This window comes from Cryptomeria japonica, chromosome 6 (genome assembly GCF_030272615.1).
Source record: "Cryptomeria japonica chromosome 6, Sugi_1.0, whole genome shotgun sequence".
NCBI lineage: Eukaryota > Viridiplantae > Streptophyta > Pinopsida > Cupressales > Cupressaceae > Cryptomeria > Cryptomeria japonica.
In genome coordinates, this window is record NC_081410.1 from 452,802,863 (window position 1) to 452,817,822 (window position 14,960).

General features: G+C 40.8%; 1 protein-coding gene across 1 annotated transcript; it reads left to right on the plus strand.

Moving 5' to 3' along the window:
- Positions 1-12,580: 12,580 nt before the first annotated feature.
- On the plus strand, positions 12,581-14,155 carry LOC131051035 (cytochrome P450 94A1-like). Its single transcript, XM_057985380.1, has one exon. The coding sequence runs from the start codon at positions 12,581-12,583 to the stop codon at positions 14,153-14,155; it is 1,575 nt and encodes a 524-aa protein (XP_057841363.1).
- The last annotated feature ends 805 nt before the right edge of the window (positions 14,156-14,960 follow it).

A 14,960-nucleotide genomic window follows, 5' to 3' on the forward strand; every position in this document is an offset into this window, starting at 1 on the left:
CCTTGAAGAAGCTATGAGCGAGATAAGGGATAAGTTGCAAGAAGTGGTGGATTTGAGGACACAAGGACCTTGGGGTGAAGACACCAAGGAAAAAGGCAAGAAAACCATTGACATAGATGACATTATACCTGAATCAGATCCCTTGTTTAATGAAGAACCATTTGTAAAGGCTATCAAGGCTTTGAACACCAAAGCTTTTGAAGGATTGCCACATTTCAGTGGAAGGATGGACATTGACATTGTCATGGAATGGATTGAGGGCATGGAAAACCACTTTGAGTGTGAGGGAGTGACAAAGGCTCAAAAGGTTAAGGTTGCCAAATCAAGATTAAGGGGAACAGCTTTGACATGGTGGAAGTACTTGCAAGAAGAGAGAGTTAGCATGGGGAAGCTACCTATTGCCAATTGGAAGGCCATGGTGAGTAAGATCAAGGAAAACTACTTACCAGAGGATTATGAAGTCCAACTTCATAAGAAGAGACAGGGTTTGAAGCAAAAAGACCTTGATGTGACCTCCTACATTGAAGAATTTCAAAAACTTTGTCTTAGATCCAAAGTCCAAGAAGATGAATCTATTAAGGTGGCTAGGTATCTAAGCGGCCTAAAGTGGAACATTCAAGAGGAGATAAGCCTATGGACTCCTACTACTGTTCAAAAATGTCATCAACTTGCTGTCAAGGTGGAAGAGAGGAACAAAAGGAAAGGAGAGTCCAATAATAGGGGTAAAGGCAGAGGTAGAGAGCAAATGAATCACCAAGGTGGTTACCAAAGCAAGTCAAATGAGCAGAGGAACCAAGGAGAAGCCAAGTTGACTGAACATGGAAGTGAAACCAATCTTAGAGGGGGCTATTCTAGAGGAAGAGGTGCACAAGGTGGTCCAAGTAGGGGTAGAGGTACCGGCAGGGGTAACTCCTACTTTGCAACTATGAAGTGTTACAACTGTGGACAATTGGGACACCCGACATATAGATGCTCTAACAAGCCTACTTCATCAAATAGTGGAAAGAGGGTTGCTTATGCACATGAAGACTCTTCAAGTAGCAAGACACCAGATGTGGACCAGATTGAATCAGAAATTGGTGAGAATCTGATGTTCAATAGGATTTTGATTAGACAGTCGGTTAAGGAGGAACCCAAACATAGGAGAGCATTGTTTAGGGTGAGATGCAAAGTTCTTGGTAAAGTGTGCAAGGTGATAGTTGATTCAGGCTCAACTGACAACATCATATCAGAAGAGGTAGTTAGTAAGTTGAAACTCACAAGAATACCCCACACTAGCCCTTACAAGGTGACTTGGTTGAACAAAGGACAAAGTGTGCTTGTCAATGAACAGACTTGGGTAGAGTTTTCTATTGGAGGATATAAGAATAAGATCCTTTGTGATGTGTTGCCTATGGATGCTTGTCATCTGCTGCTAGGAAGATCCTGGCAATTTGATAGGAAGGTGATCTATGATGGAGAGGAGAACTCCATATCATTCAAGAAGGATAGCAAGACCTTCAAGATTCAGTCTTTGACAGAGAATGAAGAGGGAACTTCAAAAACACCTAGTGTCTTATTGGCTACTGGTAAAGAGTTCTTAAACTTGCTACATGAGGAGGAGATAGTGAAGTGTGCCATCTTTGTGAAACCAAAGGAGGAAGAAGACAAGTTGTAGGTAGAAGTACCCAAGGAGGTGAAGCAAATGTTGCAAGAGTATAAGGACATAGTGAGTGATGGAGCACCTGCAACACTCCCACCAAGAAGGTCTATAAGCCATCAAATAGACTTTGTTCCCAGAGCATCCCTACCTAACAAAGCTACATATAAACTCACACCTGACCAAAACAAGGAGGTAGCAAGGCAAGTGCAGGAGTTATTGGAACAAGTACTGATTAAGAAGAGCATCAGCCCATGTGCAGTCTCGGTAGTGCTAGCATCAAAGAAGGGAGGCAAATGGAGACTTTGCACTGACTCAAGGGAAATCAATAGGATCACCATAAGGTATAGGTTTCCTATTCCTTGAATAGAGGATTTGATGGACTATTTAGGAGGTGCTATGTATTTTACCAAGTTGGACTTTAAAAGTGGTTATCACCATATTAGAATCAAGGAGGGTGATGAGTGGAAGACTGCTTTCAAGACCACAAAGGGATTGTATGAATGGCTTGTGATGCCATTTGGACTCACCAATTCCCCAAGCACCTTCATGAGGTTGATGAATGAAGTGTTAAAGGATTTCACAGGCAGGTTTGTGGTGGTGTACCTAGATGACATTCTCATCTATAGCAGAGCCAAAGAGGAGCACCTTGAGCATTTAAGGTTAGTCCTAGAGAGGTTGCATGAGGAGAAGTTATCCATCAACCTAGAGAAGTGTGACTTCTTGAAGAAAGAGCTGGTCTACTTAGGATTTGTGGTGTCTAAAGGAACCTTGAAGATGGATCCAAGCAAAGTGGAGGCAATCTTGAATTGGCCTACACCTAGAACAGGGACTGAAGTTAGGAGTTTCCATGGTTTAGCTCAATTCTATAGGAAGTTTGTGAGGAACTTCAGTGGCATATGTGCGCCAATCCTTGACACCATAAAAGGAGGCCTTAAAACTAAGTTTAAATGGACTAAGCAGGCTGACAAAGCATTTCAATTATTGAAGCAAGAAGTAGCCACAAAACCTATCCTTCTCCTACCTACTTTTGATAAGCTATTCACATTGGAGTGTGATGCAAGTGGAATTGTAGTAGGGGGTGTATTGAGTCAAGAGGGAAGACCTGTGGCATTTTTCAGTGAGAAGATTAATGAAGCGAAGAAGAAGTACTCAGCTTATGGCCTAGAGTTGTATGCATTAGTGTAGTCTCTAAAGAAATGGAGGCATTACCTACTTCCAAATGAATTTGTGTTGTTCACAGACAACCAGGCATTAAGTTACATTAACACTCAAGAGAAGCTTAGCAATAGGCATTTGAAATGGATGGAATACCTCCAATCCTTCACTTTCACCATCAAGCATAAGAAGGGGCAACTCAACAAGGTGGTAGATGCATTAAGCAGGAAGTTGTTGATAGTTCAAGAAATATAGTTATAGAGTATAGGAATAGAAGGTTTCAAGGACCTCTATGAAGGAGATGAAGACTTCTCATCAGCTTACAAGGTTTTCAAGGAGTTTGAGAACCATTTCCATGGTGAGTATGCAGATTACACTCTCCAAAATGGTCTCTTGTTCAAAGGTAATGAGTTGTGTGTACCAAGAGGATCCATGAGGGAGAACCTCATCCAAGAGGAACACAATGGTAGTTTAAGTGGACACTTTGGAGCCAACAAAACCTTGGATTTAGTACAGAGGTACTACTATTGGCCAAAGTTGCCAAGAGATGTGAAAAGATATGTAGAACAATGTGGTGTGTGCCAAAGAGCAAAAGGAGGATCAAGCAATGCTGGTCTCTATCAACCATTGCCGGTCCCAAATAGGCCTTGGGAATTTGTAAGTATGGAATTTGTAGTAGGACTTCCCAAGAAAAAGACAGGTATGGACAGTAGCTATGTGGTGGTAGATAGATTTTCCAAGATGAGCCATTTCATTCCATGTAGGACTACACATGATGCTAGCTATGTTGCACATCTTTTCTTTAAGGAGATTGTTAGGATTCATGGACTCCCTTTAAGCATTGTTTCAAACAGGGACAACAAGTTCATGGGCCATTTTTGGCAAACATTATGGAGGAGACTTGGAACTAATCTCTCATTTAGCTCAGCTTACCATCCACAAACAAATGGTCAAACTGAAGTCATTAATAGGGTGTTAGGCAACTTGTTGAGGTGTTTAACTAAGGAGTATGGGCAGACATGGGACCTGGTCATTCCTCAAGCAGAGTATGCATATAATGACAGTGTGAATAGGACCACTGGTAGAAGTCCTTTTGAGGTTGTCTATGGTAGACATCCAAGAGGATTATGTGAGTTGAGAGACCTTGGTACCATGGAGATGAAGAGTGGGCAATCAGAGGACTTCACTCAAACCATCAAGGAAGTCCAAGAATAGGTCAAGAAAGCCATCCTTGAATCCACTCAAAAACTGAAGGATAAAAAGGATGAGAAAAGGAGAGGGGTTCAGTTCAAGGTGGGTGACTTTGTGATGGTCCATTTGAGCAAAGCTAGGATGCAAAGTGGTAAGCCTACCAAACTACAAATGAAGAGGGCAGGAACTTGTAGAATTCTGTCAAAGTATGGGGAGAATGCTTACAAGGTTGACCTGCCTTCAAATTTGGCTATATCACCAGTCTTTAATGTAGCTGACCTGATCATGTACAAGGGTGAAATAGCAAGGCAAAAGGAGAACCAAGCCAAGGTGCTGCAGGACTTAGATGTTAATGTCTTACCACAGGTGAAGAAGCCTATAGCAGAGGAGATCTTGGAATCTGGAGTAAAGAAGTCCACTAGACACCAGGTCTACATGGAACACTCGGTGAAGTGGGCAGGTCAGCCTGATTCTGAAGCTACCTGGATTGAAGAGAGCAAGTTCAAGACACTTGGCATAGACCCGGCTCTCATCTCTTCTTCTATTTCTAAGTTGTGTGTAGAGGGGGAGTATGGTGCGGGAGTACCCTTCCAAGATCTTCCTCCTTCTTTTTTTTGTTTGTGTTATGCTTCTTTTGAAGCCATTGTATATAAAATAAAGAGCCATGTGCTCATTGGTCCTAGTTAGGGTCCTAGTTGAGGTCTTAGGGTCATGAGTCAAAATTGAGGATTTCTTGGAAATAGGGGGTATGTGTGCATTTGAGGTGTTTAGGGGTCCCTCATAGCATGGTGGTGTCCTTAGGTTATCCCAATGTGGGTCTAGGAGTCAAGAAAAGCAACATTGGGAAAGTTGCTCAAAAGTTGCAAAAGTTGCATCACAACTTTTAAAAGTTGTCAAGCAACTTTTCCACCATGAGGTCAAAATCCTTAATGTAGCATGGACAACCCTAATATGGGAACATAGACCAAGGAAAAGGTGGTATAAGTAATTGAAAACCATAAGTTAAAGGGTTGGATGTCAGACATTGTACGGCCCAAGCAAAGTGACCTGACTAAGACTGCAATTTTGTTGCCAGTCGGCACAAATGGAGTAAAGGAAGATTGTTAATGGATTGATTTGCATGCAAAACTGTGTGGAGTGTCTTCTATGGTGTAAATAATTTCATTTTGAGCAATTAGATTAGGTTTTGGTTTGTAAGTTTGGTGTGCTTGTAAATATTCTGTAAGTTGTCTTCTCACTATCCAATTTTGGACTGGTTTGTACAAATGGAATCATGACTCCATTCCCCATTGTGGAACCACCATGAACCATGTGGAATGAGAGTGAAGACCTTGTACTATAGTTCAATGCAAGCAGGGCCCTTGAAAATGCAAGGAGGCCATACAAAGACCCACTCCTAGGCGAGACTAGATAGTGCTCAGCTAGGAAGGGTCAAGTTGCAGAGGTCTTGGAGAGAAAGGTTGGTTAGAGGAGAGTGCATCCTTTGGAGGAGGTGTAGAGGAAGGGGGATCCTCCACCAATCCAGACAAGGTGGCTAACACAAAACATACATTGTGACCCAAGCAGACCATAAAAACCCTCACAAAACCCTTAAAAACCCCAAAATTCATCCAAGGCACTGTACGACCACTTGGAGGCCCAAAACCAGAGAAATCCTTGAGCCCTTGCCAAATGAATGGTAGTCCATTTTGGGAGTTTGGGTATTCTGTGCATCATTTGCAAGAGAGAGCCCTAAAAGTCTGGATTGGAGGCCTAATAGGGGCTTTTCCTTGTAGCCCTATTTTGTGGGAAATGAGCAAAATGGTGGAATCGGTAGGAGGGATGAAGGTTGCAACTTCTTGGGGGCACATGGATGGATGTAAAACATGGTTTAAGACCTGTCTTAACCTTGCTAGGACTTAGGAAGCAGTAGGACAAGCCAAGCCCTTATTAGCCATAGTAAGGGGTTTTGAGTCTCATGAGTAGGTGAGACCTTAGGAGAAGCATTGCAACTCATTGGTGGGTGGATTGGGGCACGTTAGGGGATTCCTCAAGCAAGGGAAGTCCTAGAGACCCTAGGGTGTGAAGAGAACACTAGGTGATCCAAGGGAAGGATCCAAGAGCATAGACTAGGCTAGTCTATCCCATTCCCCATCCCATCAATACTTAACAATTAGTATCAGAACTATCACTGAATAGCCAAGCTGAGGAGCAATAGATGTTATATGATGACAAGATTTTTTGATAGACCTGAAACCGACCTGCTGGGGAGAGGAAGTTCTTGTTCCATTTGGTAAGTTTTTTATCCACCTTATTCCTGAACCACTCCCACATTTCTTTCAAATTCAGGGAGATAGAGAAGGGAGTACCCAGAAATCTAGTGATCATGTTCGGTGCTCCCCATTTCAAGTCAAATTTTGACATCTAGTTAAGAGGGGAATCGATCCATCCTAGCAAGGTAGATTTATGGAGATCAATTTTGCTGCCTGAGGCCTTACAGAAGATTTCAATATTATATAGCAGAGAGGATAAATTTTCCTCATCCAAGGTTAACAGAATAGTTATATCATTAACAAACTAGACATTGATGATTTCTTCTTTATTAGGGAGAGAGATGTCTTTGACCCTGGGGGTTATATTGCAGTCCTTAAGAACATAGTGCATAGCATCAGCAACCAGTACAAATAGGGCCAGGGCAAGTGGGCAACCCTGTCTTATTGACCTGGAAAGAACAATATTACCATATTTTTTTCCATTTACATCAACAACAGCAATGGCATCACAAAGTAATGTTTGAACTACCTTACAAAATGTCTCTGGAAACCCCAAACTTACTAACATCTGGATTATGAAGCTCCACTCTATTCTATCATATGCCTTTTGAAAATCAATCAATAGCATGGCCTCATTCTGTCTTGAGTCCTTAGCCCACTCTAGAGATTCCCAGCAGGTTACCAAGTTCTCTAGGATATATCTGCCTTTAACAAATCCTATTTGGGTGGGGCTGATTATTTTTGGCAGAATTTTAATCAACCTGTTAGCTACCACTTTGGCCAATATCTTATAGGAGACATTTAGTAGCATGATAGGCCTCCATTTATTTAGCAATGTCTTGTCCCCCTCTTTAGGGATGAGCTTGATGACTCCTTGGTTGATTTCTTTGCCTAGGGTTCCTTTGCTAATAACTTCCAAATATAGGTCGTGGAGGTCACCTACAATCCACCTAATGTTTTTCTTGTAAAATTCCATTGGAAAGTCATCTGGTCCAGGGGACCTGTCATTTCCCATTGAGAAGATGGCCTTTACAATTTCCTCTTTTGAGATGGGTTTCCCTACAAACTCATAATCTTCCGCATTAAGCTTAGTTGGGATCAATTCCTTAATGAGCACCCTGGCAGCCCTATATTCATCATTTAACTCTTCTGCAGTGAATAGATTTTGGTAGAACTGGGTGAAGCACTTTAGGATCTCCTCTGAGCCTGTAATATGGATATTGTTATCCCAGATAGCATTGATGTTCTCTTTTGCCTCTTTGACCTTAAGCAATTGGAAGAAAAAATTTGAGCCCTTGTCTCCCGAGTCCAACCAATTTAATTAGGTCTTGGTTTTCAACCCTCTAATATTCTCATTCTGGATCTTCCTAAGGTGGTTTTTGATTGACACCAGAGTGTTAGTAAAGTTTTCATCATTAGGAGAATTCTGAAGATTCATCTTTGCGATACAAAGGTCTTCCTGGAGCATCCTTTCAACCCGCTTGGCATCCTTGGCTTTCTTTTTCCCTACTATTTGGCAAAGGGTGGTCTAGCTTTTAATGTTCAGGTTCCATTTATCAATCTTAGAGAGTCGGTTCCACTCTTTCATATAAAAAGTCTGATGAAGGCCAGGGAAGAGCAAAGATCCTCATCCTCCAAGAGTCTAGTTTTAAGTTGAAGGAAGGAGGTCTTGAAGAGGGGAGGTGATCAGATGGGGAGAGGTAAATTCGCATTAGTATGGGGTGGTGGTCTAACAATGTGAATGGGGAGACAGAGTAATGATCTCCATTGGCTCCTTTGCCAATACCAAAGTGGCTTTTATTGAAGTAAAGTTTGTCCAGCCTACAATAGATTCTCTTATTCAGTTGTTGATAGTTACACCAGGTGAACCATACAGTGTTCAATTGGTCTTTTCTTCCAGCATTAGGGTCAACAAGATGTAGTTTATTGATCATTCTATCCCATTGCAACCTTTCCATACCCTTCCATTCAAATTTTTTGCCTCCTTTTTTATCATTGGTCGATTCAATCATATTGAAATACCCCCCTATAATCCAAGGGATGTCTTCCATCCCTGCTAGCTAGTTCCACAGTTCCCTCCTCTCTCTATAGTCATTAGGGGTATACACAAAGATGATTCCAAACTTTTGGTCTTCCAGTTGAATAGAAACCCAGATAGTCCTGGCACAGGGGGATTGCCCCCAGTTGATCACTTTGCTAGCCCATCTAGGACTAAGTAGTATGGTTTTACCACCTTTACCCTTGGTATGGTTAGTATGAAAGGATGTAGCCTCCCTCCAAATACATTTAAGGCTGATTTACAGGGTGAAGCCAACATCTTTTAGCTCTTGAAGAAGGAGGCAATCCATGTCCTTATGTCCATTAAGGAATCTTTTGATGATATATTTCCTATCAGGAGCCTCAAGGCCCTTGATATTCCAAGAGATTGTTTTCAGCATGACTCGCTTTGTTGGGTAGGGTCCGTTTGGGATTTAAATCCCTCAAAACATTTAGGCCACTCCTCTTTATTTGTGATATTGGTAGCATCAAATGCAATAGAGGAGCAGGGTCTACCTCTCTTCTTCCTTGCCTTGGATATCTGTTCAGGGCCAAGGGATTCCTTCCTGGAGGCACTATCTTTACTATTCTTGGGGGATCTCTTCCTTCTAGCCTTCCTATTTTTAACCATAGTAAACCCTTCTTGTGTATCTGTCGAGCCTTGTTCAAAGTTAGTGTTTCCAGGAGTGAAGGGGTCCATGATGATCCTCATTTCCTGTGTGGCACTTTTCTCTACCTTCAAGGCATCAATAGGGGTGCTATAAGTACAATAGGTATTACTAGCAGGGTCTCTCCTAGTGGCCTCTGAGCCAATGGATGCATCTAGAGGGTCTACTAAGATCTCATCCACAGTAGGTCCACCAGCTTCCACTTCCAAGGTAGAAATCTCATCAGTTTTAAATCCAATAGGACCCCTACATGCAGATAATTCAAGGTCCTGGTTAGAGGCCCTGGTAATGCTATCTATTATAAGTGGAGCACCCTTATCCATGTCCTCTAGGTTAGGTATCTGCCATGGTGAGGCTTCAATTTCCAACTTCTTCTTATGAAGGTCTTGCTCAAGAATCTTCCTAGCTTCAACAACTCTTCTCAATTTTTCCAACACAAGTTGTACATTCTGGGATCTCAGATCCGAGTGGAGTTCGGGGTTATCAACAAATTCAGAGGGATTGAAAGGCAGGGGATGGGCGGTAGAGAGGGCTTCTTTAATAGAATTACTATAGTTCAAGATGGAGTTAGCCATCAAGGGGGCCAAGGAGGATGGGGTGGGTCGGGTGGGTGAGGGGTAGTCGGCGGCGGGGAAAAAAAGTAAGACTGGGGGGGAGCAAACGAAGGATCTTGAGTAGGGAAAGTCAGAGGAGGTTCAGAAGGAGCAGCCCAAGGCTTGGAGGGGGGAGGACCAAAAGAAGGGGTCTTGACTTTGGTAGATTTTTTGTTCAATAAAGGGCATTTGCTTCTAAGGTGACCACTTACTTTACAGTAATGGCAGGCATCTATTCCACCCATGTATTCAATTGGACAGCAGAAGGTTTTATTGTCAAGGCAGATAGCAATTCTGGCGGGGTATACAATACCCGGTTTGAGGGCTATGAGTAACCTAGCATCAATATGAGGGAGAACCGAGGGGGAGGAGTCAATTTTTACAATTTTTCCTAAGGGTTCGGCAATTCTATCTATACAAGACTAGAGAAAAGGGGGAATATTTTTAATGGTTATCCATTTTGGACAAGACAGGGCAAGAATTTCATCGTTACAAGCCTCAAGGTCCCAACGTATAGCCCTGAAAGACGAATTCCCCATCGACCAGAACTATTTGTTGACAATCTTGCTTTTTATTTCATTATTATAAAAAAAAATTAAGAACAGACCCTTTTGAGTCATTCTACAAAATGAAAAATGAAACCCTGGTTTATTGACCCACACATCTTGCAACCATTTGTTCATGTATTGATGAGATGGTACATTATTTACATCAAAAGTGGCAAAAAAAATAGCTGAATCCCTAAGCCTCAAAATCTCAGAAGAAATAGCAGAATGCATTGAACCATTAGGTTTAATGATGATGCACTTGGAGGGGGAGACCTCGCCTTATTTTCTCGTGAGAAGGGCATCATCTTCATGTTGTGGCACAGTCTCAAATCTTGCATCAACCGGGAATAGAATCCGCTTGCCCTCCATCGCTTGGTTGAAGGTCTTCCATCTCGCGTGCTCATTCTCGGAGGCATGAGGAATGGACGGTTTATCCTTGCCTTGGGCATCTTTATTGGTCTCCATTAATGGCAGTACGCTAGCAATTAATGTTTGAGGGTTGCCCAGCGAAGCCAGGGATCCCTCGCACGTGGTGGCGGCCTGCAACCAGCGGCACCTTCAAAACTTGTGCCCTAGTTGCAGAGCACCCTAGCCCTCCTCTGCAATCAGTATATTTATATTTTGTTCTTATTATGAATATATCAAAGACAACAATGAATCTACTATGCTTTCTCACTCCCCAATATAATGATAAAGTTTATTTATTTATTTTTTAATAAATTAAGCAATCTAAAATTGAAGGAAAGAGCAAAGACAAGAATATATATGTCTGTGTGTGTGTGTATCTATGTATATGTATACATATATGTATATGTATGTACATATACATATATATACATATGTATATATGTATATATGTATACACATACATATACATATACATATACATATACATATATACATACATACATACATACATACATATATATACATGTATGTATATATACATATATACATGTATATATGTATATATACATGTATGTATATATACATATATACATGTATATATGTATATATACATGTATGTATATATACATATATACATGTATATATATATGTATATACATACATACATACATACATATATATATATATATATATATATATATATATATATATATATATATATATATATATATATATATAACAAAGAAGAACTATTAAAGAAAATACAAATAAATAAAGGCAAAAAGAAAAAGACAAAAGCACAACAATTGAACATATAAGAGACAAAAGACACAAACAAATATATATATAACAAATAAACTAAAAAGCAAAGAAGAACTAATAAAGAAAATACAAATAAATAAAGACAAAAAGAAAGAAGAGAGAAAAAGAAATAGACAAAAGCACAACAATTGAACATGTAAGAGACAAAAGACAAACAAATATATATATAACAAATAAACTAAAAAACAAAGAAGAGCTAATAAAAAAAATACAAATAAATAACAACAAAAAGAAAGAAGAGAGAAAGAGAAAAAGACAAAAGCACAACAATTGAACATATAAGAGACAACAGACACAAACAAATATATATATATATAACAAAAAAACAAAAAATATAAACAAGAATCAAAAAAGAAAATAAAAATAAACAAATAAAGACACAAACCAAGAAAAGAGAATAAGAAAATATATGTACACTAAATGTATATATATAAGACAAAAAACACACACAAATATATATACGTATATGTATATGCACATGCGCACGCACACACACACACACACACAAATAAATATATATAAAGAAACCATGAGACAAAAATAAAAACAAGAAGACACCACTCGGAAGAGACAAAATCCAATAAAAACCGAAGAAAGGATACACCAAACAAAAAGAGGGGGAACAAGAAGAATGGCAGATGAAGGGGGGAGGGAGGAGACAAAAGGAGCAGGACACCAGAAAGGAGGGACAGGAAGGGAGAGAGAGAGAGAGAGAAGAACCCACTAGCGAAGTCAAGACCGCTGAAGATGGCAAGAACGAATGTTAGAGAGGAGAGGAAGCTAGGTCGGATTGAGACCCCAACCCTCATCACGATTGAGATTGGAAGCATGGTTGTTGATCTCAATTGCTTCCTTGAGCTTGCGCTTGAAAAAATTATCATCCTTCCGCAAGATTTTGGATGCTTTACAAACAAATATGGTGCTTGGTGGAAGAAACATGCTCCACTAAAGCTGACTTAAAAATGTGCTCCAATCTAATGTCACACAATTTATCTATTTAATACACATATGTCTCTTTCATATAACTCGTATTTATGTATATAATACGCATCTGGCTCAAGACGGCAATGTCTTTAGCCTATGCCGCTACGCACAATAACCTCAACACACCTCTCTCTTTAGCCGATGCGGCCGGCATTTGTCGTTAGACACATTGGGAAAACCTATGCCCTTACAGTTTGAAGGGTTATGGGCTACAAGTTCAAGCTATAAGAAAACAAGGGTAGGTGGATTTAAATTCACCATTCAGATTAATCAGAAGATAATGAGCATGTCTCCATTATTTCTGGGGACGCTAAGTGTCTTAAGCTTTCCTGCTCTTGCGTTGATTGTTGGTTATACAATCTATATGCTGACAAGCCAGGGGGACGATAAAACCGCGCCTAAGTCTTATCCAGTTGTGGGTTTATTGTTTGCTTTCTTGAGGAACCGAAATCGGCGCCCAGAATGGCTAACGGAACTTCTGAAACACGCTCCTTCCAACACCATCACTTTTCAGCGGCTCGGACCAAAGGTAGTTATCACGGCCGACCCACGCAATGTCGAGCACCTGCTCAAGACCAATTTTGAGAATTATCCCAAGGGCAACTATTTCAGGCTCCGCTTGCACGATCTTCTTGGAAGTGGGATATTCAACGCCGATGGTGAGGCCTGGAAATTGCAAAGACGAGTCTCCAGTTACGAGTTCGGCACCAACTCTTTGCGCGACTTCATTACAGAGAGCGTGCAAAGCGAGATCACCCAACGCCTCCTGCCGCTACTCAGAAAAGCTGCTGCCACTAAACAGAGTGGGCTGGATATGCAGGACGTCTTCCAGCGATTTACCTTCGACAACATATGTAAGGTGGCATTCGGCATGGACCCCGGTTACTTCGACATTTCTCTCCCGCTTTCAGAATTTGAAAAGTCCTTTGAAGTCGCCACTAATTTAAGCCTGAAAAGATTCACGGATCCCCTGCCCTTCCTCTGGATGCTCAAGCGGATGTTCAACGTCGGATCCGAGAAACGCTTACGGCAGGCAATCCGCATCATTCATAACTTCGCGCAAGATGTTATCGATGCGAGGAAGAAGGAAATATTTCACTCTGGCGGGCCACAGCGTGAAGATCTCTTGTCCAGATTTCTTTCCACTCACGAGAGCGCAAGTGCTGCAGGAAAGGCCTCGCACGGTTTTTCTGTGAGAGACATCGTAATAAGCTTCATCTTGGCGGGCAGGGACTCAACGTCTGCGGCGCTCACTTGGATCTTCTGGCTTCTCTCCTCTCATCCACGAGTCGAACAGAATATTTATGCAGAAATTACACGCGTTGTAGCTGCCAGAGATGAGATCAGTACTTCTGGTTTCTCTTATGAGGAACTGAAGCAGATGAAGTATCTGCATGCCGCTTTGTGTGAATCGATGAGATTGTACCCGCCAGTTCCGTCTGATACGAAACAGGCATTGGCAGACGATGTGCTTCCAGACGGCACCAGTGTGAGCAAGGGGATGCGGGTGGTATACCACCCTTATGCGATGGGAAGGATGGAGAGCGTCTGGGGCACCGACTGTTTGGAATTCAAGCCAGAGAGATGGCTGAGCAAGATGGAGAATGGTTCGCTAGAATTTGTGGCACACAATGCATTCAAATATCCAGTGTTCCAGGCTGGGCCAAGAGTTTGCTTGGGGAAACAGACGGCGTTTATTCAGATGAAAAGCATCGCTGCGAGTGTTATCGAAGAATTCAGTCTGGAGATAGACCGCAACTTGAATCCCAAGTACGTCGCAATGCTCACGGCTAAAATGGAGAGTGGGCTTCCCGTACGCGTTGTGAAGAGACTTCAACAGGTCGGGTTGGCTTAAACATCGCACACTAAGTTGGCAGAGCTTAGGTGGTTGGGCCCACAGCAAGTACCTTTTAAAGCTTTCCTTTGCAATTTCCATATTTCAAGAAATATAAGAAGAAAAAATATTAAGGTTGTAAGTATTCAAATTCTCACGGGGAATATTGTGGAGCATGAAGAAAATTATGAGTTTATTCAAGGAATTATTTGTTTTCATATTATAGAAAGATTTTTTTATCTTAGATTAGTGAAACATTTTTTTGTTTTTACTGAATCATTAGATTATAATTATGAATAATTTTTCATTGTACAAGTACAATCATATACTATGCAATGTAATGTTCTAGGTAATTAAATGTCATTCATTAATGAGATTAATAGATATTCTTGCAAGGTAAACATATCACAATTTTATCTAGTTGGTGGAGCTATTGACTATTAAAGTGACCTTGACTCTAAATTAGATTAGTACTAGGCATAAAAATTACAACATAGTCCTTAGAATAAACATTTATTAAATATTGATGAGAAAATAATTCATTAGTAAAAAGTCTTTATAAAATAATTGGTTTTAGTTTTGATAGTTAAAACCCTCAATGGGTTGAATTTGAGTTTGCCCCTCATAATAAATATTGATGTTTAAGTGATTTTGAAGTAGTTGAAAGAAATTATGAATTCTTATAAATATTTAATCTTGATTTTATAGAGGTCGAGATAAATACACTGTGAAAAGAATAAATTATTGGGAGATGGCTCTGTGTGTGCGTGGGTGTCGTGCTAGGGTTGACGTGTCCTAGCTTGTGTCTTGCGCTCTGCTTGCTTCG

Coding starts and splice junctions, on each gene's coding strand:
- LOC131051035 (XM_057985380.1), top strand. CDS start 12,581: ATGAGCATGTCTCCATTATTTCTGGGGACGCTAAGTGTCTTAAGCTTT.